The sequence below is a fragment of the Mixophyes fleayi genome, chromosome 4, assembly GCF_038048845.1.
Source record: "Mixophyes fleayi isolate aMixFle1 chromosome 4, aMixFle1.hap1, whole genome shotgun sequence".
In the NCBI taxonomy this organism is placed as follows: domain Eukaryota; kingdom Metazoa; phylum Chordata; class Amphibia; order Anura; family Limnodynastidae; genus Mixophyes; species Mixophyes fleayi.
In genome coordinates this window covers 163461932-163483965 of record NC_134405.1, presented here as the reverse complement: position 1 = coordinate 163483965, position 22034 = coordinate 163461932, and the positions used below count along the sequence as shown (strand labels likewise).

Genomic DNA, 22034 nt, shown 5'->3' with positions numbered 1-22034 from the left:
GCTGTGCATATTGCCGGCCATTACAGTAAGGAATCTCTACTCATTTTTCCTTGCATCTCTATGGGCTCGTGAAGGAAAATGAGTGGAGATTTGAGCCAAAACATCAAGGCGATCTTCCTCTGTGAACTGTTCTGGAGGCACAACGTGGCACCTCATACTGAATTGAATCTGCTCCTAAATCTTACCCCAACATCCACCAGCAGGGGTGTTGGGAGGAACCCAGTGTTTTCAGCCCAGGGCTGTTTTCTCCTAAGGGAGGGGGCCGTATTTTGTTTTTTGTTGGTCCCTAGGAAATTTACACTGTGTCACATTATGACATGCATACACATTCTTTGTGTGCATTATCTGACTTGTACCTGAGAATTTAACCCATTTGAATTTCTTTATACATAACACTTGTTTATTAATATATGGATGTTTATTTATTTGTTGATGTGAATTTTACACATTTTATTTATTTTTAGCAAACGGTTGTTCACTGGCTAAAGTTATTGAATTGTATTTATGCTTATCATGGTAATTAATTTTTGCTGCATACAGAGGAAAGAAAATAATTGACACATTTATATTGCACTACTTGTACATGCAATTTTTTTATTGATACATTTATTCTACAATTTGATATCATGGTAATGTATTAACCAACCAAGGTAATATCTGTGAGGCGTTTCCGGTTTCCTCTCAGTCAAAAAACATACTGGTAGGTTAAATGGCTTTTAAAAAAATGGACCCTAGTGTCTGTGTGAGTTTGTATGGTAGTAATTTAACTCAAAAGGTTTTTATTGAATTTTTTAGAAAAGCATATTACAAACATAGCAGTGGTTGCAGAGTACATACAGCAGATCAGTTATTTCGAACAATCCACACTGCTTAAAAAAACAATCAAACAAGTAAATAAAAATAAGAAAAAACATTGGTACAGATAACAACACATCTTATGACTCAGTATACATAAGCCGAAGACGGCAAAGAGAACAGACAAGAAAAACAGATGGATAAAGGGGGCGAGGGGGGGACAAGACAAGACAAGAGACTATCCCGTTATAGAAAGTGTACCAGTGGGTCTAACCCAAGTACCCAACTTAACTCAAAAACCATTCCACAGTACTCACGGATCAAAGATTGAGCGGTGATTCGTAAAGTACTCATACCAAATAAACCACTTAACAAGCGGGGAGGAAGTCCCTGTAGACAGATTAAAACGTATGGTGTCCATTATGTAGCTATGTTGGATCTTGTTAATAATTTTAGGGAGTGCTGGAATTAGAAGTGATTTCCAGTTCTGGGCTATTGCAGCTCTTGCTGCAATGAGAATATGTCCAGTGACATAATGATTGTGTCGCTGGAGATGTTTAGGATACAGATGAAGTAATGCCATATCTGGGGAAGGAGAGATATTATTTTTGGATACCTGAGAGAATAAATGAAAGATTTCGGTCCACAATGGTTGAAGTTTCGAGCAAGACCAAAAGATGTGCATAAGCGTACCAATTTCACCACAATTCCTCCAACAATATTTAGATTCTGATGGCCAGATTTTATGCAGCTTATCTGGAGTAAGATATAACCTGTGAACAATTTTAGTCAACATTTCCGAATGGTTAATACACTTTGACATCTTATATATGTTTAGGAAGACTCTCCCTCTTCTGAAATAGTGATATTTAGGTCGGCTTCCCAGACAGCTTGAATCGGTAAAACCCGATTGTCGTATGGTAGTAATTTGGAGTGTAAGTTTCAATAGTTCAGAGATTGATGTAAATGATTAAATATTTTCTGGTAAGCCCTGTATAATATGGTGGAGCTATACAAATAAACTATAATATTAATAATATTTGTTTTATAACATCACTTTTATAATAGATTTGAATTTCTTGGAGCAAGTCAGAACTTTTGCTCTATTTTATAATACATGTACAAGATGTCTTATCTGGAAACCTGTTATCCAGAAAATTTTGAAAACCAGATTAAAAGAACTCCCAGAAAGATAAAAAAAAAGTAAATAATTGCTGCGGTTTGGTTATAATGTCATAAACAGACATGCTCATCAATTGTCATCTCCTTCAGTCAGATAAGGAGCACTGCTAAACAATTTAGTTAGGATGGAAATAGCAGGGGTATAACCAAGATCATTTTTAAATATAATTTAGAATATTGTAGACTTGATGCGTCAAATTACAGACAAAAAACGTATTCCAGATAATAGCTCCTATATGTGTATTTGTATCAATTTATCATAAAAGGTGTGTGATCATTAACACATTCTAATAATAATAATGATCATATTTCTGTAGATTTTTTTAGACCAACGCCTTCCACTGTTTTTTCAATTGAGTTTTTTGTGAGGACCAGATTATTGATGGGCAACAGCCGGCTCTAGGGTTACATGCAGTCCTCTGAGCCTTCACCTGCGCTCCCTAGCTCCTTTCTGCTTTATGTTAGATTTGTTTGTTATAGCTTGTAACACTTGTTTATAATGCCTGCTGATATGTTATTACAGATGGGGGTCTCTTTCTCTCTCTATGATTAAATGTATTATTCTAAGTGATTACTGAGATCAAGGGTAATGTGCGGCCCTTTTGAAGGTTAGAGGACTGTGCCAAGCAACCCCTGAAGTGGATCAGGTTGCCCATCGCTGGATTAGACTGTTGGACTTAAATCTGTTTTAGTGGATTCATATACTGTTCCATGTTGCCTTTATTTGCTTATGTATTGATCAACAGTTGCAGTGGCAGGCAGGTCCCATAGTGGGCTACCTGCATTTTTTTTCCTTTAAAATGTTCTTAATAGGCTGGTGAGCCGAGTCTAGCTTCCCCCTAAAATTTTCAAGCCAGCCCCTGAACATTGGAGTGCTGATAAATAACAGTAGGATTATGGAATCCAGGGACCATTATATTATACCAATGGACAGGATGGGTATGTTGAGAGATTATGCACAGAGGGACTGGGTCACAAAATTCATAATAAAGGCAGCTAGACGAACCAGGGATATGTGTCAGTATAGAGGTAAATGAGGAGTTAAAGTCGGGTGATCTGAGGCCAAGAGTCCAGAGGAGGCATCTATACAGAAGTCAGAACCAGGATAGGTCTTGGTAGGTCAGCCAGTTCAAAGGTCATAAGAAAAAGACATGGACAAAACAGTCTCCGGCTACTTGTCTTTTTGGGTTACACTTGAAGGGTATGGCAAAGAAAATGACACAAATACATAATGCATTTCATTATGATGGCTAAGGTTTCATAGCCATTGGATCTCGTTGGTCAGCTCCATGATAGGTCATGAAAGGTTTGTCTAAACTATTAGGAAGGCCCTACCGGAATTTTAAAATATCTGGGGTAGGTTGTTTGATTCTCTTTATGCTTTGGCTTCTATGAGGAGGCCGAGTGTGGATGACTGAGCCCACGAGCACCCATGCTACCTGACGTACTGTATCATTATCAATTTAGATACTGTTCTATATGCTTTTGTGTCCCATTCTTTGAATTACTGTTTCACAATTTGTGCTTTGCATATATCATGTGTATTTGGAATGTTTTGCAATATTTGTATTTTGTCAATTTAAGTACTTTTGTTTTGTTATGTTTTGAAATACCAATAAAAATACTTGATTACAAAAAAATCCATGGACAAAACAAAGGTTAACAGACTACATGGATGCAGAAATTAGAAAGGGAGAATAGCCTGACTCTAGAACCACTTGTGGATAAACTAGTTCGTGGTCTGATTATCATTATCTTATTTTAGCAATCACTCTATTGCTGTGTTGTATATTCCCATCCCAATAGGTTTACCTGTGGTATTTCTAAAACGCTCCCTTGACCATTTACTAGTCTCTTATTTCAAGATGTTCAGTATGTCATGTTGCTCATTTTCACCATTTCATATTAAAAACAAATTAATTCCATCTGTCATGTGTTGTGCTCCTAATGCTGACCTTCCTTCTGCTGTGGCTCTGACCTAATACTAGTCACATTCTACGATAATCTGCAGTTATATCTGACAGTTGGCTTGAAATTGCATTTTATGTCAGCTCAAAAATTACTTCCACGCCCAATAATACTCTGTTCAAACTCTATTCCATCATTATTAGTCAGTAAACTTCTAACTACATATGATGTTAGAAGTACTGGCTGAGCTTCCTAAGGCCCAAATGACCAATTGGGTCACTTAATTGAAGCATTCTGTCTGTGGCCAGTGCAAGAGCAGGAAATATTGATATTATATTCCTGCTGACTTTTCTGAACTTACTGGAAATGCTTGATATCAGAACAAAGCAAAAAGAAAAACTCCCCCACATGAAGCCTGAAACAGATTATTTTTTATTTGTAGTAGTAGTCAGATTGTTTTACAGTAAACAACTATAGTACTGTTGTGTTCCTAGTGTAAGATGATGTTTTATAATGTTGAGACACACTATATTTTAAACTTTTGGAAAACATTTTATGTGAAGATTTTCTATTATTATTATTATCCTTTATTTATGTAACCTTGAAAAAGATTGTGCCAACTTGACACACAGATAAATGTGTTTTACATAATAATAGGTGCATCAGCACAAAAATATGTACATCACGCCACACAATGTCATTAGTGTGACATTCCCACATATTAAATAAACAGTTATGTACTTGGTACAAGTAGAATACATATTCTGCAGCACACAGCATCCGATTATAAGTTATCTTTTATTAGTTGGACTACACTAGACTAAAAGATGATATCTGATGTTGTTTGTGAGTTACAGCATTGGTGTACTGCTTGTTACACCAAGTCTAAAAACATACTGGTAGGTTAATTGGCTTCTGACAAAGTGTGTGTTTATATGTGTGTGTGTATTGTTTGTGTGGCATGGAATTTACACTGCAAGCTCTAATGGGGAAGGAACTAATGTGAATAATTTAATTTTCTCGGGGAAACGCTATGTAATTTAGTGACCCTATACAAAAGAAAATAATAATAATGTATAATCTCTATGATCTTCATTGTTTTCACTAGAGTCACACTTTCTGTTCAAGTATATCAGGCTGAGTAAGTTACTTCACAGATTCTAAGTAATTAAATCACAACTAAACCACAAAAAAATGTTCTTATATAGATTAGAACATGTAGGAAAATGCACTGTCCGTTTTATACCCACTTAAACAATAAAGTTGGATTGAGCAGTTGCTCCTCCCTCCATTACAGACAGCTGAGACCACACCCCACATAATTATGACTGTATTATTGGAATCCGATGCAGGACAAAAGTTATAATCCAAAGTATAGTCTGCTATGTATGTCATAACAGGTCCTGCCATTGTTATGTATCCACCAGTCTGCTGTGCAGCCACTGTTGCAAAATAGAGCAGCACCACCTTAATGGACAGATTTAGTGATCATGAACATATCATAATATCAACAAGTGGTTTAGTTGCTCTGTAAAAGGAAAAGAGCTAATATTATCTTGCATGTTCATTCTAGGTGTCACAATCTAAACTTCCTGAGCCTCCGCTTCTGTGAGAATGTGACGGATTCTGGCATTGAACTCCTTGGCAATATGACTTCACTCATTTCCATTGACCTTTCTGGGACCAGCATCACAGACCGGGTGTGTGCAACTGGCACGGTTGCCAGACCTAGTAAATACTTTTTACTGACAATGATGACTAATATATTTTACTGACATGTTATAATACAGTACCAGGTGATGGAACTATAAGTAGATCCAGCAAAAAGAGTGTCAGGAATTATAAATAAATGGTTAACAGCTCTACATAATCATAAAATCATTGGTAGCACTTTTATTGTAGTAATTTTTTACTGACAGGTGAAATTCTAGCTAAATCCTTCAGTGACAGTGGGCAGCCCTGGTACTTGGCTGATATCGTAATAGCTGTACAGGGCATAGTTAAAAAAACAAATTAATTAATATTACATATTTCAAAAGCTTACAAAAACTCAAGTGAAAAATAAAATAAGTCATATTTTCCTCAGTTAATAAACTAAATCCAAATATTCTATTGCCAATACAAGTGTCCTGTAAGCCAAGCTCATGTTAAAGTACACACCAATTTAATGGTTTTTGGAAGCACCCCATACAGTCAGTCACATTAGTCTAACTACTGTCACTTTGGAACCACCCCGTTTATTTCAGAAACTACTTCTCCTTATTTGTAGCTTATATTAATTATGGACAGGAGAGGACTGCCAAATTTTAACCCATGGGGCAAGACTTAACTCAGCAGCCTATTAGAAACATTTTAAAAGAAAAAAAATGCAGGTGGCCCAGTGACCCACTATGGGACTCACCTGCCAATCCCCCAGCCCAGCCTGCCCCTGATTATGAGTGAGGCTACATAAGGATTGTCTTTATTACAAGTGTTTAAATGTTTTTAATGCAGCAGATGAATGTGCTTTTCTGCATGAGTGTGGTGATGAACCAATCTCCAGGCCCTCAGAGCCAGTGGAGAGTATTTGTTCTTCTGAGGGGAGGGAAAGGTTATTTTCCCTCCTGCGTAGCAGTGAGTACCTTCTCCAACTATTTCTCTCATTTAAATAATCCTGTACTGAAAAATGAAATGTCATATTCTGCACTTCAAAGCTAAAGTAAGGGTATTTGTGTGCCTAAAACGCACTTCTTAAGGAATGTGTTCAATCCATTAAACTCCTTCCATCGGGCGATGCAAACTTTTGCACCCCCATAGGGCCAGCCATCTTGGTACACAAATCCATGCGCTTTGATATAAAACTGCGTGCAATTACGTCAGGTTACAGGATAACATCTTCCCTGTCAGGGCCATCTTAACAACATTGTGGGCCCCCAGGCAAAGCAGTGCACCGGGGCCCATATACGTGTAGGGGAAAAAAAAGTGATATATATATATATAATCAGTTTTTTCTTACATGTGCTCACTCAGCGTCCCCTTAACTTACTTTCTGATCCCCTTATCTTCTTTTTTCCTTTTTTCCTCGCTCCGTGCTGCGCTCGCAGTGAATGTCAGGTGTGATGACGTCATCATGCCTGACATTCACTGCGAGCGCAGCACAGAAGAGGGGACCAGGGAGGGAGCCGGATCGCCACATATCTTGACCACCTGACCTGAACGGTCAGATGACCACAAAAGGTCCGTTTTTTTTGACAGGATTTTTATTTTCGTCCTGCCTAGGGCCCTCAGGCACCTGCCCAGCATGCCCAGTCGGAAAAACGGCTCTGTTCCCTGTGGTGTTCCACTTTTGTGGTGTGTAAAGAGCCTTCTTGTATCCCGATGATTACTATATATTGGCAGTTCACTGAATGCCGTTGAATCGGTCTGGTGTTATTGGCCTGTTTTGGTGAAGCTTCGGGGTACATGGCTGAGTGTAGCACTAGTCTCTTATTATGTAAGCCTGCAGTGTTCCTACGCATGTTAGAAGATAATCACACTGTTGGACTTCCCAGTGACACAGTGTACATTGGCAATAATAAGGCATTCTGATTATAGTCTTGGAAGCCACACTTCAGCATGATACTATAATTTTAGTACCACTCTGAATTCTTGAAGGAAATACTTTCTCACTAAAAAGCAAGAGAGGCCATAAGCAAATAGAAACAACTACAGACTAAATATGGTGTGTGTTTAAAAAGTGCACATCTGCTATTTCTGCCTTGTAGTCTTAGTAAATTCTATATGTTTTTCATGAGCTCTGGTTTCCATTTAATTGACAAGTCAGCCTTTTTCTTGAAAGGTTATCATTAAATGATATCCCCTTCTTAGACCAGAGTACAAGAGGCAGAAAGTTTCCATACTAATGTATCTATAAAACTAATAAATAAAGCATTGTGGGTCTTGATCACAAGAACTTGCAGTTTAATATACTGTACTGGAAGGGATTGGGGAGGGGAGGGGAAACTATAGAGAAGGGGGACCGCAGATATCCAGATGGAAACATTTTTTTACCAAGTACAACTGAGTATCATGATCACATTTTAAAGTACATATGTTGGTATGTAGCTGCCAAATAAGTTTAATCTGTGAAATCTGAGATTACATTTGAAAAGTATATGTCATTTGGGAGCTGTAGACATTCTGTTCACCCACTCCTCCCCCTACACCATGCACATAATGCCACAATCTGCAACCAGTATGTCCCTAAACCTCCAGGTTATCCTCTCTCCAGACCTATTTCTCGAGCATGCACATTCTGTGTGTGAGCAAGACAAGTGGTGCAGAACAGACATTACTGGGCGCCCTCAGATTTCTAAGAAGTATTGCCAAGGTTCAAAACTATATTGTAACATAAATAATGCAGCTTTTTAATAAAATTGTCTGAACTTGTGGAATCCTCTTCAGTGAAGCGCCTCCATCCTGACCTCTACAGTAACAGCCAGAAGAAAAGAACATTACCCCTGCCTGATCACTTCCACAGGCTCTAACCCTCTCCTCTCATACTTCTCCACCCTCAAACCCACGTCCTCTTGGTGTTATTCTACTTTAAAAATGATAGAGCAGGAAATATCTGTTTTTTCCTCTATATTTGTATTTATAAAATGATCAGGTATTTGAGATTAGTTACGTTCCAACAGTTGGCTTTGATATCAAAAGTGAATTGTAGTATGATGAGATTGGGCCTGATTCATTAAGGAACTTAGGCAAGAAATTTCTTACTTAAGTCTCCTGGACAAAACCATGTTAAAATGCAAGGAGTGAAAATAGTTTTCTATTTTGCACATAAGTTAAATACTGTCTGTTTTTCCATGTAGCACACACATATCAACTTTAAATTTCAGTGTACAGATAAGCTATCAAGTATTTGTGTGCTACATGGGAAACAGACAGTATTTAACTTATGTGCAAAATAGAAAACGAATTTTCACCCCTTGCATATTAACATGGTTTTGTGCAGGAGACTTTAGTAAGAAATGTCTTGCTTAAGTTCTTTAATGAATCAGGCCCATTATATTTACCCATTTTCCCAAAAGAAAACATAGGAGCATATTTACTAAACTGCGGGTTTGAAAAAGTGGAGATGTTGCCTATAGCAACCAGTCAGATTCTAGCTGTCATTCTGTAGAATAAATAACAGCTAGAATCTGATTGGTTGCTATAGGCAACATCTCCACTTTTTCAAACCTGCAGTTTAGTAAATATACCTCATAGTATTTTTTAGGTTGATTGCAATTTACGTTTATGGCTTATAATACTCGAAATGAGTGTCTTGTGTGCATGCTCAGATGTAAAAAAAAAAAAAAAAAAAAAAAAAGTGTATTATAAGCCAAAAACGCAAATTTCGTTAAACTCAGCATGAGCCCCTAAGGATGCAGGCCTTTTATGTGCTTGATATCATCTTAGGAAATGTACTTATGAGAATATAATTGTACAGACATATTTTATTTTATTTTATTTTATTTCAAAATAATTTTTATTTTTGAGTTTTTTTTAAAAAAAAATCGAAAAAATACCAAATGTTTCAAGGTAACAAAAATATTCTCGATGCCCCCATAAAATGTTCAGGTACTGCAGGGCCACATGCAGAGGGCGTATGTATGATAACTAGCACATAGCAGTGATCGTCCAACACCACACTGGAGTGTGATAGTGACTAAGTAACTGCACAAAGCAGGCTCCAACAGCCAGCTATGCCGGTTTGGGTAATATTACACAGCTATTACAGACCCATCTACTTCATTAGGTGTAAGTTGTGGTTACTTCTAGAATAGTCCAGGCAATCAGGATGTGTTCATCCATAGATCATCCTTATTTTTCTACATATACCTTAATATGAAAACTGTCCTTTTTGCCCTTCATCAGTTTGTAACCCCATCCCACATCAGCGTTGAGTAAGCTGATGCTTTAAAAATAAATCATACTAATTATAATAAAGATGTAGTATGATAAAAGCAACAAGCTGTATATTCCACACTCATTGTACCATTGCCAGAGGTAAACATAGAGTACAATATGAATGGCATTCACATCTGGAGCGCAGATCACACATTACTCACACAGCATTATACTGCACATGGAACATAAAGTACAGTTCCTGACCTGAAGGATTCACTGGCAATGGCACACAAATTATAGGGAAATTAGTTGTGTCATCCGTTACTTTATTAAAGCCATACCAACTTCTCTTACTGTGTTTTTAAGTTGATGATTTCTGATGGATGGCTTGTCGCATAATTGTACTTGTAACTGTGCAGATACAATCATGTGATATTTCCTTGTCAGCAGAAAGAAGGTATAGACACAATAAACATCAGATCATTTATATTTCTACTTCCCTCTCTAGTGGAAATTGTAACATACCATGATTGTATTATTACAGGGACTGACAGCACTTGGGGTTCAAAGTAAAATAAGAGAACTTTCTGTATCTGAATGCCTGGGGATCACAGACATTGGAATTCAGGTACCACTAAAAATAAACTGTTACTAAAGCGTTGTATACCTTTGTAAATGTAAATTAACTTTTATATATAATTTTCTCAATAATACAGGATGCTACAGAATATCTCTGAGGAAATATAATAGCACTAATAATGTGCTTCTACCAATCTTTTGTAGATTTCATTTTGTGTTTAGGATTGTTGTTGTGTTAAACATCAAGACCAATACCCTAACCATCCAGAATCCATTGTTTCCTAAATGGTAGTGCACTGTACTGGCGCTGAGGCTGCAGAGCAGGCACAATACATGATAATCCCACTGCCATCATTAATGGTTGGAGGGTAGGGTTTCATTTAGAAAACTACAAGCCACAGCATGCTTTGCCAGTGGCTAGACAGCGGATAGCTGGCAAGGTGTGTTGGGAGTTGTAGTTTCACAACACCTGGAGAGCCACAGATTATCCAGTCCTGGCATAAGTGGTCTTTGTCAAACTTGAGGCCAATGATTTCTTTGTGGAGCAATGATTTCCTCCTTGGCATTTTTGCACGTGCATCACTTTTGTTCAGTGTTCTCTTCGAGGTGGATTCATAACCAGCAAGGGTAATTTATTAAATGTAATATTCTGCATATTGTACCCAGTGGAAACAGTAAAAACATCACATCCAAATGTCCAGTCTACTTTAGCTTTAGGACCACCCCTTCTTACTTTATTTAGTTTATTTATTTAGTTGTATTGCATTATCTCCCTGGGTACATGATATGCCTGACTGTTGAATGATGGTGGTACATCTATAACAATGAATTTGCAACCCTTTCCAGCCTCATGAGCAGTGACGTTTACGGAGGACCTCAGAAGTCTTTCAAACAGACCAGGGATTATATTTACTAAACTGCGGCTTTGCAAAAGGGGCGATGTTCCCTATAGTAACCAATCAGATTCTTATCATTTATTTAGTATAAAAACAGAGAAAAAATAAGCCTGCGCTCGGTATATCCCATATTGTATATTGTACCTGCTGCATGGTGATATAAATGCCCATATATATACAAAACAAAAATAGACAGTTGTTGTCAGCAATTATCCTTAACATTGCTTATCTGTGTGTATGTAGCAAAATGAAAACATGAGGTATTAGTTCATATTTTGATCAAAACTTTAAGCCTGCATCCCAGTGTCAAGGGTACCTCATTATATGCAGGTCCTGTACTGACCTATATGCTTTAAAACACCATTAATTTTTCTCAAGGATATTGTGTATGTGTTCCATCCCCTTTATGTACCCTTTCCCTCTTTTTTTTTTTGTACCCCTTTTGAAAAACCTTGAAAAAACCAATAAAAATTTTATTCGTTAAAAAAAAAAACAAAAAAAAAAACACCATTAAAAACAGCTAAAATAAGATGCACTCACCTCCCAGGTATAGGTTTTTTTTCCAGCTGGTAGCATATATAATAATATGGGATATACCGAGAGTGGGCATATTTTTTCTAAGTTAAGTTAAGGGGACGCTGAGTGAGCACATGTAAGGCACATTTGGGTGTGGCTCACAAGCCAGCCCTTGCTAGATGTAAAACCCTATACCTGTGAGGTGAGTGCATCTAATTTTAACTGCATTTTAAAGCATATAGGTCAGTGCAGTTCCTGCATTTTATGAGGTGTCCTTGACGCTGCGATGCAGGCTTAAAAGTTTTGATCAATACCTCATGCTTTCATTTTGCTAGATACAGGGCTGCCAAGAGGAATTCAGGGCCCTGTTACAACAACTTTATGGAGCCCCCCTTATAGTTTAGCATGAGAAAAGTTTTTGCAAAAGTAGCTATGGGTATATTCATATGACTGGGGCCGTGGCTATGCATCATTGGGGGTGTGGATAACAGGTGAAAAACGCTAGACCACCCTCCTACAGAAAAAAAATCTGCTTGTTGTACACTCCTGACTTTCAGGACATCTAGCACCATAGTGTAGTATATAAACAATGCAGTGTGTATATAAAGAGTTAACAATCTTGGCCTGTGCCTTACATTGGGCAGAACACTCACCAAAAATTGGGATTGTCCCACTAGAATCACAACATTTCACAAACTGTCCTGCTCTCTCCTACCTGTTCTTGTCACTTTCACCACCTGTGGCTGCTGGTTTCTTTAGTAGCAGCTTGTCTAAATCCTGGAATGTTGGGGGCCATATTTGGAAAAAAAAATTTCCCTCCCTGCAACAGCCCCAGCAATAAATTAATAGGTATATTTATTAAATGTAAATACTATTTCCCGCAACCATCACTGCCATTAAATAATTCATAGTCACATTTAATAAAGAGACCTCATTCTCCCCAAACTCACCCCATCTTAAATTAATAGTCTCCATTACTAAATTGCCCCACCATTGCCCTACAACAAAATAGCACCATTAATTAGCCATCACCTACCTCACACACACTACATTGCCAAAAGGGCCCCGTGCCATCACTCACACATTACTGTGCCCCTTCATCACCACGCAGTGCCTCCTTATGATCACACTGCCCCCTCCATGCTGCTTCCCCCTTTCATCACACTGTGCCCTCCCCCTTTTTTCATTCACTCTGCCTTTCTCCTCCCCCCCTTTTTACAATCACACTCTGACTTTCTCTCCCCTCACTTTTATCAATCACTGTGCCTTTCTCTCTTCCCCTTTTCTCAGTCACACTGTGCCTTCCCACCCCCCTTTTTTCAATCACACTGTTCCTTTCTCCTCAATGAATGTCGGGCGTGCCTTGATAACATCACGCCTGACATTCAGTGAGTGTGAACGGAGGAGGGAAGAGGGACGCCGCTGGCGCTTTCACGTGAGTATGTTTTTTTTTTAACTACTACCCTGTCTCCCCCGGATCGGATACCTCGGGCCTCCTAGCATGCCCGGGCCCGGGTAATTAGTACCCCTTGGCCCCGGCTAGATACAGACAGATATGCAGTGTTAACGATAAACACTGACAACTGTCTATTTTTGTTTTGTATTTATTTAATACATTCTACAAAATGACATCTAGAATCTGATTGTTAGCTATAGGCAACATCTCCACTTTTTCAAACCTGCAGTTTAGTAAATATACCCCCAGGAGACCTGTTCAACTGGTGGACTGTAGGCTGTTGGCCTGCAGGCATACTTGTGAATCTGTACACACTCTACTGAACAACATTTTTTATTCTAATGTAAAGTGTCCCCTGATCCCAACCTCCGATTGCCCTCACCATACATAAAACATTGGTGCCTCTTGTCACTCTCAGTGCCTGTGTTCCCCCTACATAGTGTTGTTCAGAAGCCAGCACAGCACGTTATACTTGAACTACAATCTGCCACCCATCCCCTCTAATAACAGCATGTACTACTCTCAAAGCTGTGCATGGACCAGGATGACAAATTTATTTTTGAACTTAGAGAATACTTCAGGTACATTGCAGAAATTAAATTGAAGTCTGTACCATATGTATGTGGCACTTCCCACGAGTACTTGGAAAGCATTGATATAGAGATCAGATCCTCAGGATATTAGTTTGCTCTAGATCAGTTTAACTAAGATTTTATTCTAAGCCTCGTGAGGCGAAACAGCTTCTGTTATGTGCATGAGAAAACCTTGGCAATAAAATACATAAATCTGTACATCTTATGCAATGGAAAATCATGTGTATTAGGGATTTTTCTGTTTGTTTTTCTCTGCTGTGTTTAAGATAAAAACATCAGTAGCGTTAACACCATTTTCAGCAGGCTAAGCATTAGTGTGCATATGCAGCTGTGAGCATATCAGTTGTCTGATAATAAGAAAGACAGCTGGATCTTCTGTTCTGGTTTTACTAGCAATATGCAGGAAACATGTAAAAGATGTCGTTGATGTATTATGTGCCAGACAGTTGTTGATGTAGCTATACAGACCAGGTCAGTAATTTTTCATTACTAAAACAAAATGATGGATGTTCGTTTATAAGGCAAATTCAAATCCAGTGGAGATTAATGGTAAAATAATTATAAAAAATCATGATGTTCTTATTCCTGGCCTCACTAATTGGCACTGTTGTGTTTGTAGGGTTACCAGAACAGCCATGTACATCCACACACACAGGAAATACACATGCTGCATGTCTTCATTGTAAGGACTTCACACATTGCATGCCAGGACTTTTGATGATAGATTTTTTTTTCATGTTTATAAAATATATAATGTGACAAAATGTCTCTTTCTATGGTCTCTCTCCTGTCACTCAGCCTGTAAATGTGTGAAAGAACATAGTTAATTTTAATAATGAATATTTTGTTCATTAACAGAAATTTTGCCACCAATCCAGGGATTTAGAACTGCTGGATATTTCTCACTGTTTGCAAGCAACAAATAATACGGTGAAAACTGTAGCATTTTGTTGTAAGATGCTGACGTCCATCAACATCGCTGGTTGTCCAAAGGTAAATCTTATAAGTTGAAGAAACCCAAAAGTGAGGCATGTATGAGCAACAAGACTTGTGTACTCTGGATGGTGCTGCGCAGGGGCAGAACTACAGTACATGGCAGAGGCAGTTGTTTTATTTGATTTTACTGTCCTCACTCATTCCTGGGAGGTACAAACTGGTTATTCTCCATTTAATTCACTGAGCCACAGTGTACTGACCAGTATACAGAGAAGGTCCATGGTCAGAACGTAATGCAAGTATCCCATTTTTACAGATAGTCCTCGTTATGTCATTTTGTCCTATGCCCCATTTTGTATTCTTAATTCTATTATTAGCTTTTTTTAAGACAGATGTATTTTTTCCATAACAGTCCCAATTTCCTAGCATCAGGACTAAATAGTGATGGGACCTCATCACTTACCCCTTTTTCTCACATTTGTGGCTTGGTCTACCTCTACATCTGAGGACTGGACCCTGCCCTGCACACAAGCTGCATTCACCCACCTTGGTTGATAACATCAATGAGAAGCATGGTTTTACAGCGGTAGCAGGAGCTTACTCAGCAACAACATTTCACCCACACCCAAGCCCTTCACCACTTAATCAGGCTGGATATTGTTATGCTGGAACTTAGCTGTTACGACTGCTTATTTCCTAGACCCGTCTTTACTAAACACATCATTCATAATAAATATATTTTGTCAAAATGTAGAAGCACTGATAGTTCATGGAAGCATTTTTATGTTTCATCCATGTAGTCAAAAAGCCTAGAACCGGCCCTGGTGATTGTTGTAGCAGGACGGGAGTTACTTGGGCATTGCTTGCACCCAATCACAGCTCCCATTGGGTGGCTTTGTTGCTAGTATGGAACGGTTTAATTATATGCTTACATAATGAGGTCAGTACCCTCATTTTATTTATTTGTGACAACCATACACTAATAATACCCCCCCCCCCTCCCCCCAATTAGTATTTATATTATATTCTGAACATGGGGCTGTACTGTATGTTGGACAATACGATTCACACATCTTGCTTGTTCTGGAAGCCCTAAATGAGCAACCTGTTGTTTTCCAGCTGAACTATGATAGAATAGAAAGCTGAAGAGCCATGAGGGTCACCCAAATATAATGTGTCATTATATATATTGTCAGAGTGTACTGCAGCTATCTGCAAGAGAACCAATCACGTCATTTTCCTTGTCAACGATGATTGTGTGGGGCCATCACTGATTTTACTAAGGGTATGAAATCCTGTATGGATAGTTTCAGGTGAAATATTTAAAGCACAAAAGCCACCACAAGAAAGTGTTATTTACCTAGACATGATTCTAGTAATACTACTTTCACACTGCCGTCCTGGCAATATCCCGGCTTTATGAACTGGAACAGTGCAGGACACCCAGGCAAATACCCGGATAGACCGAGTTCACACTGAACAGGGGTTTGCCCGGGTCTCCATGGCAACATCACAAGAGGAGCTCTGATTGGTTTCTTTTGTGGCGATTTTTTTTTTTTTCTTTAAACTTTGAAATGGTGTTCGGTGAGACACCCGGGTCTTACAGTTCACACTGGTGGCTACCCGGGTCAGACCTGGGAATAACCCTCCAAAAGACCCGGGTCTAATTCCCAGGTCATCCAACCCAGGTAGGTGCCCCGGTACCCATTCACACTGAGCCTAGACCCGGGTGAATGGGGTATTTACTCTTTACTAAGATATCGTTTTACTCTTGGAATATAGCCATTGTTTTTTTGTTTTCATGAAATTCTATTTGTGTAACTAAAACTTTGTCTGGGCAACTTACACGTTGTATAACTATTTTTTTTTTTACATTTTTATTTAAATAACTGAATTTTAAATTTGTGTGTACAACCCAGTTCCAAAAGGTTCTGCCCCTTGGGTCTGGATTGCAGGCTACTGGTCCCAGACTCACCTTTCGGGTTTGGCTTGTACCCAAAATTTGAACACAGTGCAAAAATACAGCTCTGATTAATAATTACATTTATTGTACACAGATAACTGACATAAGCATCCAGTATTTGTCTGGGGGCTGCCGTTACCTTCATATTGTGGATATCTCTGGATGTGTCCATCTCAGTGACAAGGCATTCAAATACTTACAGAAGGGCTGCAGACAACTCCGTACATTAAAAATGCTGTACTGCAAAAGTATTACCAAGTAAGAGCTGCTAAAAATTATTCCCTAACTGAAATATCTGTATTTTTATTTTTTTTACATACGTGACAAGATTAGGTAAATATATAATTAATGGTTAATAAAATGGGTTATAGCACCTTCAAAAAAGAATTAAAAGGAGAAGTTTCCTAATTCAGACAATTCAGACAATTAACATACAATTAGAAGTGTTGGTAACAATATCACATAGGTTTGTGTAAAAGGGTTAAAAAAAAAAATAACAAAACAGACATTTAATTTTATATTCTTATTCCACAGAGCAGCTGTTCTGAAAGTTGAATCAAAGTATAAAAATCTGCAGTACAGCACAGATGATCCTCCACCCTGGTTTGGATACGACCGTCATGGTAACCTGCTAAATGGCGTATCACATCCAGAGGAGACGGAAGAGGATGAGCCAATGGATTGATAGTCGTCATTGGTGCTTTTAAGGACAAATTATAGGTGTAAAACCAGGTTTTAAATATTTTCTTACATTTCACTAACCACAATGCCCCCTATTTTTCACTTGTTAATCCCGGAATTTGTCAAGACAATTTCCACTCTACAAACTCACGTCCAATATTCTGGAAGTCCAGATCCATTGTTGCTGCTGCCATCAAAACACCCTGCAAGCAATACCAAATGAAAACAATAAAATAACATCCTTTAATAAATCATACATTTCACTAAATATCTATGACTATAAGACCAAGTTCCTGAAGAATGCAAATCAAGTTAAAGATTTTATTAAATATTAACTTTATTTCAAGAATATTTGAAGCAAATCTGTTCCTGCGAAAAGATGAAATAATGTAAAACTGCTGTATTCCTTATAAAACATTGATGATGTCTGGGAAGATTCCACTTTTTTGTAGAATAACCATAAAATAGAATGAGAGAAGAATTCTAAGCGAGAAAGTCTTGGTTTTGGTGTTATAAACTACATTTAAAGGCGTATTCTCAGTTACTTGTTACATTTTTTCTAACGTGCTCTGTCCCCACAATAGGAACTGCCTTTCCTGGGGCTCCTTCAAATCTGACTTTTCACCTACAACCCACAGAGCTAGCACCTTGCTGTAGGTCCTGATGCTGTCTATACGACTATTTTTTAGAAAACTAGACTTTATGTCTGGTGCTTTACTAGAGAAAGGAGGAGCCCTGGGAAAAACTATTAAAGTGTGCTCCTCCCGGGGCTCTCTAAGGAAAAAAATAACCTTTTAGTTTCTTTATGCAAATAAATAATGGATTTGATGCATATATTCAACAAATCACAGATTAGTGCATTGTACTAGATGCCAGTTATTTAAAGAACATATCAATAGTGTACATAAAATGTCCTGACACCTAAACATTTTTCTACATGACATTATGCTATTCTGATTTTGACATACTTTGCCCTCTAACATGTTCCATATATTGGTACTTCATTTACAAGGAATAGTCTGCATAACAAAATAAAACATACATTTTCCTATCTTTGAGACAATGCTCTATTGTGCAATGTGCACAATCTCAGATGTTAATATCCCATCTAAAAAGACAAGAGACATTTCATCTGTTCTTGTACTGAACATTTTGCGCTGCTCATCTAGACCCCAAGCCCTGGCACATTAGCTTGATTGTACATCATTTTATTTGGCTCTTGAATAATCTGTGTAGTTACATTTTCCCTAACGCAAAGAGATCATTTTCAAGATATCTAATTTGAAGAACACTTTGTTTTAAAATTTAACTGACCTAAAATACGGCTTTTCTTATTGTATTTCTCACATAAAACCAGATCTCACAGTAGGGGATCAACACAGTCAATAAAAGGCTGCTGCTGCTGGCATGCCCCTTCATGCTACGGTCAATTAAATCCATCAGTTCTTGCCAACAATTAGGATTATAATATTTAGGCATTGCCAGCCAGTCAGATACGTAAAGCTTCTATGCACTACTCCATCCCTTCTTCTCACAGCTAGGAGATACAGTATGCTCAACATAGATTATTAAAAAAAACACCTCACATACAGCAGGTGAAATAAGTATTGAACACATCAACATTTTTCTCAGTAAATATATATTTAATTTGGGTATTGTAATTAAATTTACACCAAATGTCAGCAACAACCCTTGCAATCCACACATGCAAAACAAATCAAACCATAGATGTCCATAATTTAAGTTTTGTGTAATAATGTGATATGACACAGAGAAAACGTATTGAACACGCTTCCTTAAATTTATTTAATACTTTGTACAAAAGCTTTTGTTGGTAATCTTCTTGTTTGTGCCGTGGCGCAACCTGGGGGGAGAGAAGAGAGAGAGAGAGAGAGAGAGAGAGAGAGAGAGAGAGAGAGAGAGAGAGAGAGAGAGAGAAAGAAAAAGGGGGGGCAGGGGTGGTGTGTGGAGAACACAGTACAGATGCGGTACCAACAATTTACTCCTGGGGCTTAATGTAGGTTATAGCTCATTTTGCTGGTGTGGGTCTATAGCTCTTTGCCCTGTTTACAGCCCTAATTGCAATGTATATTGTGGTGGTTTGGTACCTCCTGTGAGGAGTGTGTCTATTGGTCTGTGGGGGGGGGGGGGGTTTACAAGCTCTTGCTTGGTTAGAGCTATTTATAGAGGCAGTTAGTATTGTGATAGCCTCTTTTTTATTATTATGTGCTGTGATGTGCTCTGTTAATGATGTTTATGGCAGGTTAATATGGACTATGTGTTCTAATATGGGTTTTTTTTTGTGAGATGCGGGTGGGACAATACTTTTGCTTAGGAAGCTCTCAAGGGGAGGGGGGATGGCGGGAGGCGGGGGGGGGGTGGCGGGCGGGGGGTTATATATTTTTAAATTATTGGTGGATTCCTTTTATTTGTGACTTGCTGGTATTATTTTGTTGGTAATGACAGCTTCAAGATGCCTTCTGTATGGTGAAAGTAGTCGCATGCATTGCTCAGGTGTGATTTTGCCCCATTCTTCAACGCAAAGTCTTCAAATCTTGAAGATTCCGTGGACTTCTTCTACGAACTTTGATCATTAGTTTTTTTCTATAGATTTTCATTTGGATTCAAGTCAGGTGATTGGCTAGGCCATTCTAGCAGCTTTATTTTCTTTCTCTGAAACCAATTGAGAGTGTCCTTGGCTGTGTATAATGGATCATTGTCTTGCTGAAATGTCCATCCTCATTTCATCTTCAGCATCCTGGTAGATGGCAGCAGATTTTTATCAAGAATGTCTCGATACATTTTTCCATTCATCCTTACTTCAATGATATGCCAGTACCGTGTACAGAAAAACAGCCCCAAACCATAATGTTCCCACCTCCAAACTACATTGTTGGTATGGTTATTTTTGGGGTGATGTGCAGCGCCATTTCTCCTCCAAAGAAGGTGGGTATTATGGCATCCAATGAGTTCAATTTTGCTCTCATCAGACCACACTATATTCTCCTTGTATTTCACAGGCTTGTCCAAATGTTGTGCAGCAAACTTTAAATGAGCTGCAACATGTTTTTTCTTCAGCAACGGAGTCTTGCAGGGTGACCGTGCATACAGGTCAAGGCGGTTGAGTGCATTACTTATTGTTTTCTTTGAAACAATTGTACCTGCTAATTCTAGGTTTTTCCGAAACTCTCCACAAGTGTTTCTTGGTTCTTGGGCAACTCTTCTGATAATATTTTTCACTCCTCTGTTAGAAATCTTGCGAGCTGCACCTGTTCGTGGCTGGTTTATGGTGAAATGATGTTCTTTCCGCTTCCGGATTATGGCCCCAACAGTGCTCACTGGAACATTCAGCAGCTTAGAGATCCTTCTGTAACCAATGCTATCAGTATATTTTGCAACAATAAGGTACCGAAGGTCTTGAGAGATCTCTTTGCTTTTACCCATCATGAGATGTTCTTGTGTGACACCTTCGTAATGAGACACCTTTTTATAAGCCATCAGTTGTGGCTGAACCAGCTGGAAGGATTGTTTTCTAATTACTGATCGATATCAGCTGGTGTCTTGCCTTTCCATGCCTTTTTGCACCTCCCTTTCTTCATGTGTTCAATACTTTTTCCCTGTGTCATTTCACATTATTACACAAAACTTAAATTATGGACATCTATGGTTTGATTTCTGTGCATGTGTGGATTGCAAGGATTGTTGCTGACATTTGGTGTAAATTTAATTACAATAGCAACAATAAATATATACCGTATTTTTCGCTCCATAAGACGCACTTTTTCCCACAAAAAAAGTGGGGGAAAAAGCGTGTGCGTCTTATGGAGCGAATACTAAAAAAAGCCTTGTACAGATCCTTAATACCTGGTTCGCTCCCGTCTGTGTAAGGCCGTGGGGAAAACTTTTACAATAGCATCTACCGGAAGTGACATCATACCTGGAAGTCAGGACCGGAAGTACGTTGCACGCTGTTCGTGGAACGCAACCTTTACCACCTCAGTAGCGGGATTGATCACCCGCTACTCCCCTTTCCATCTGCACACCTCAAGTTCTGTTTGCCGCATTATCAGATTGAGACACCTGGGACCGGACAACATCATCATCATTGCCCAACAGTAAAAGCAAGTATTGGTCCCACTCTGGTGTGGAATTACATTCATGGACTGTATTATATTATCAATAGGCTCCTCCAACTGTGATCATTGCATCTTTACAGCCGAGGTCATCGTGATATACACTTTTCAACAAGTAACCACCTATGGTTATTCTCTGAACATTCATTTACTGTCATATGTTTCTAACAATCCCTAACAAGCACTCCGCTTGATCGCTAGATCATCTATATCCTTGCTTGGGTTTATATACTGTATTTACCGTAGTTAACCACAACAGCTGATATGAGCATGGTTTACTTTTATGCTGGCTAGGAATCGTTCAATGTAGTGTTTTTACTTATATAGTTATGCATTGACTCAAGCCATCCTTTTTGCTTTTTTATCCAATTTATGTTCTTATTGCCGTTTTTATCATGTATAGAGGTCTATTAATAAATGTTGTAATTTCTATGCCATTTTAGCCTTTTTGTTTTAGTGGTTTGGGTATAATAATACCTTGGAATAGACATACTACATTAGTACCAAAACATTAAGTCATTGAGCGCACAGGAACTTTCTATT

At 38.4% G+C, this 22034-nt stretch overlaps 2 protein-coding genes across 2 annotated transcripts in view; both read left to right on the top strand.

Annotated features, from left to right (window-relative positions):
- Positions 1 to 17678, top strand: part of FBXL13 (F-box and leucine rich repeat protein 13) — a 189170-nt gene extending 171492 nt beyond the window's left edge. Inside the window, exons 17-21 of the mRNA XM_075208743.1 lie at positions 5459 to 5585; positions 10283 to 10366; positions 14637 to 14771; positions 16772 to 16935; positions 17212 to 17678. Coding sequence (XP_075064844.1) covers positions 5459 to 5585; positions 10283 to 10366; positions 14637 to 14771; positions 16772 to 16935; positions 17212 to 17362 — 661 coding nt within the window. The 3' untranslated portion in view covers positions 17363 to 17678. The remainder of the gene's footprint in view (positions 1 to 5458; positions 5586 to 10282; positions 10367 to 14636; positions 14772 to 16771; positions 16936 to 17211) is intronic.
- The window catches only part of LOC142152281 (N-acyl-phosphatidylethanolamine-hydrolyzing phospholipase D-like), a 386092-nt gene that overhangs the window by 263601 nt on the left and 100457 nt on the right, over positions 1 to 22034 (top strand). The gene's annotated exons all lie outside the window — the stretch shown is intronic.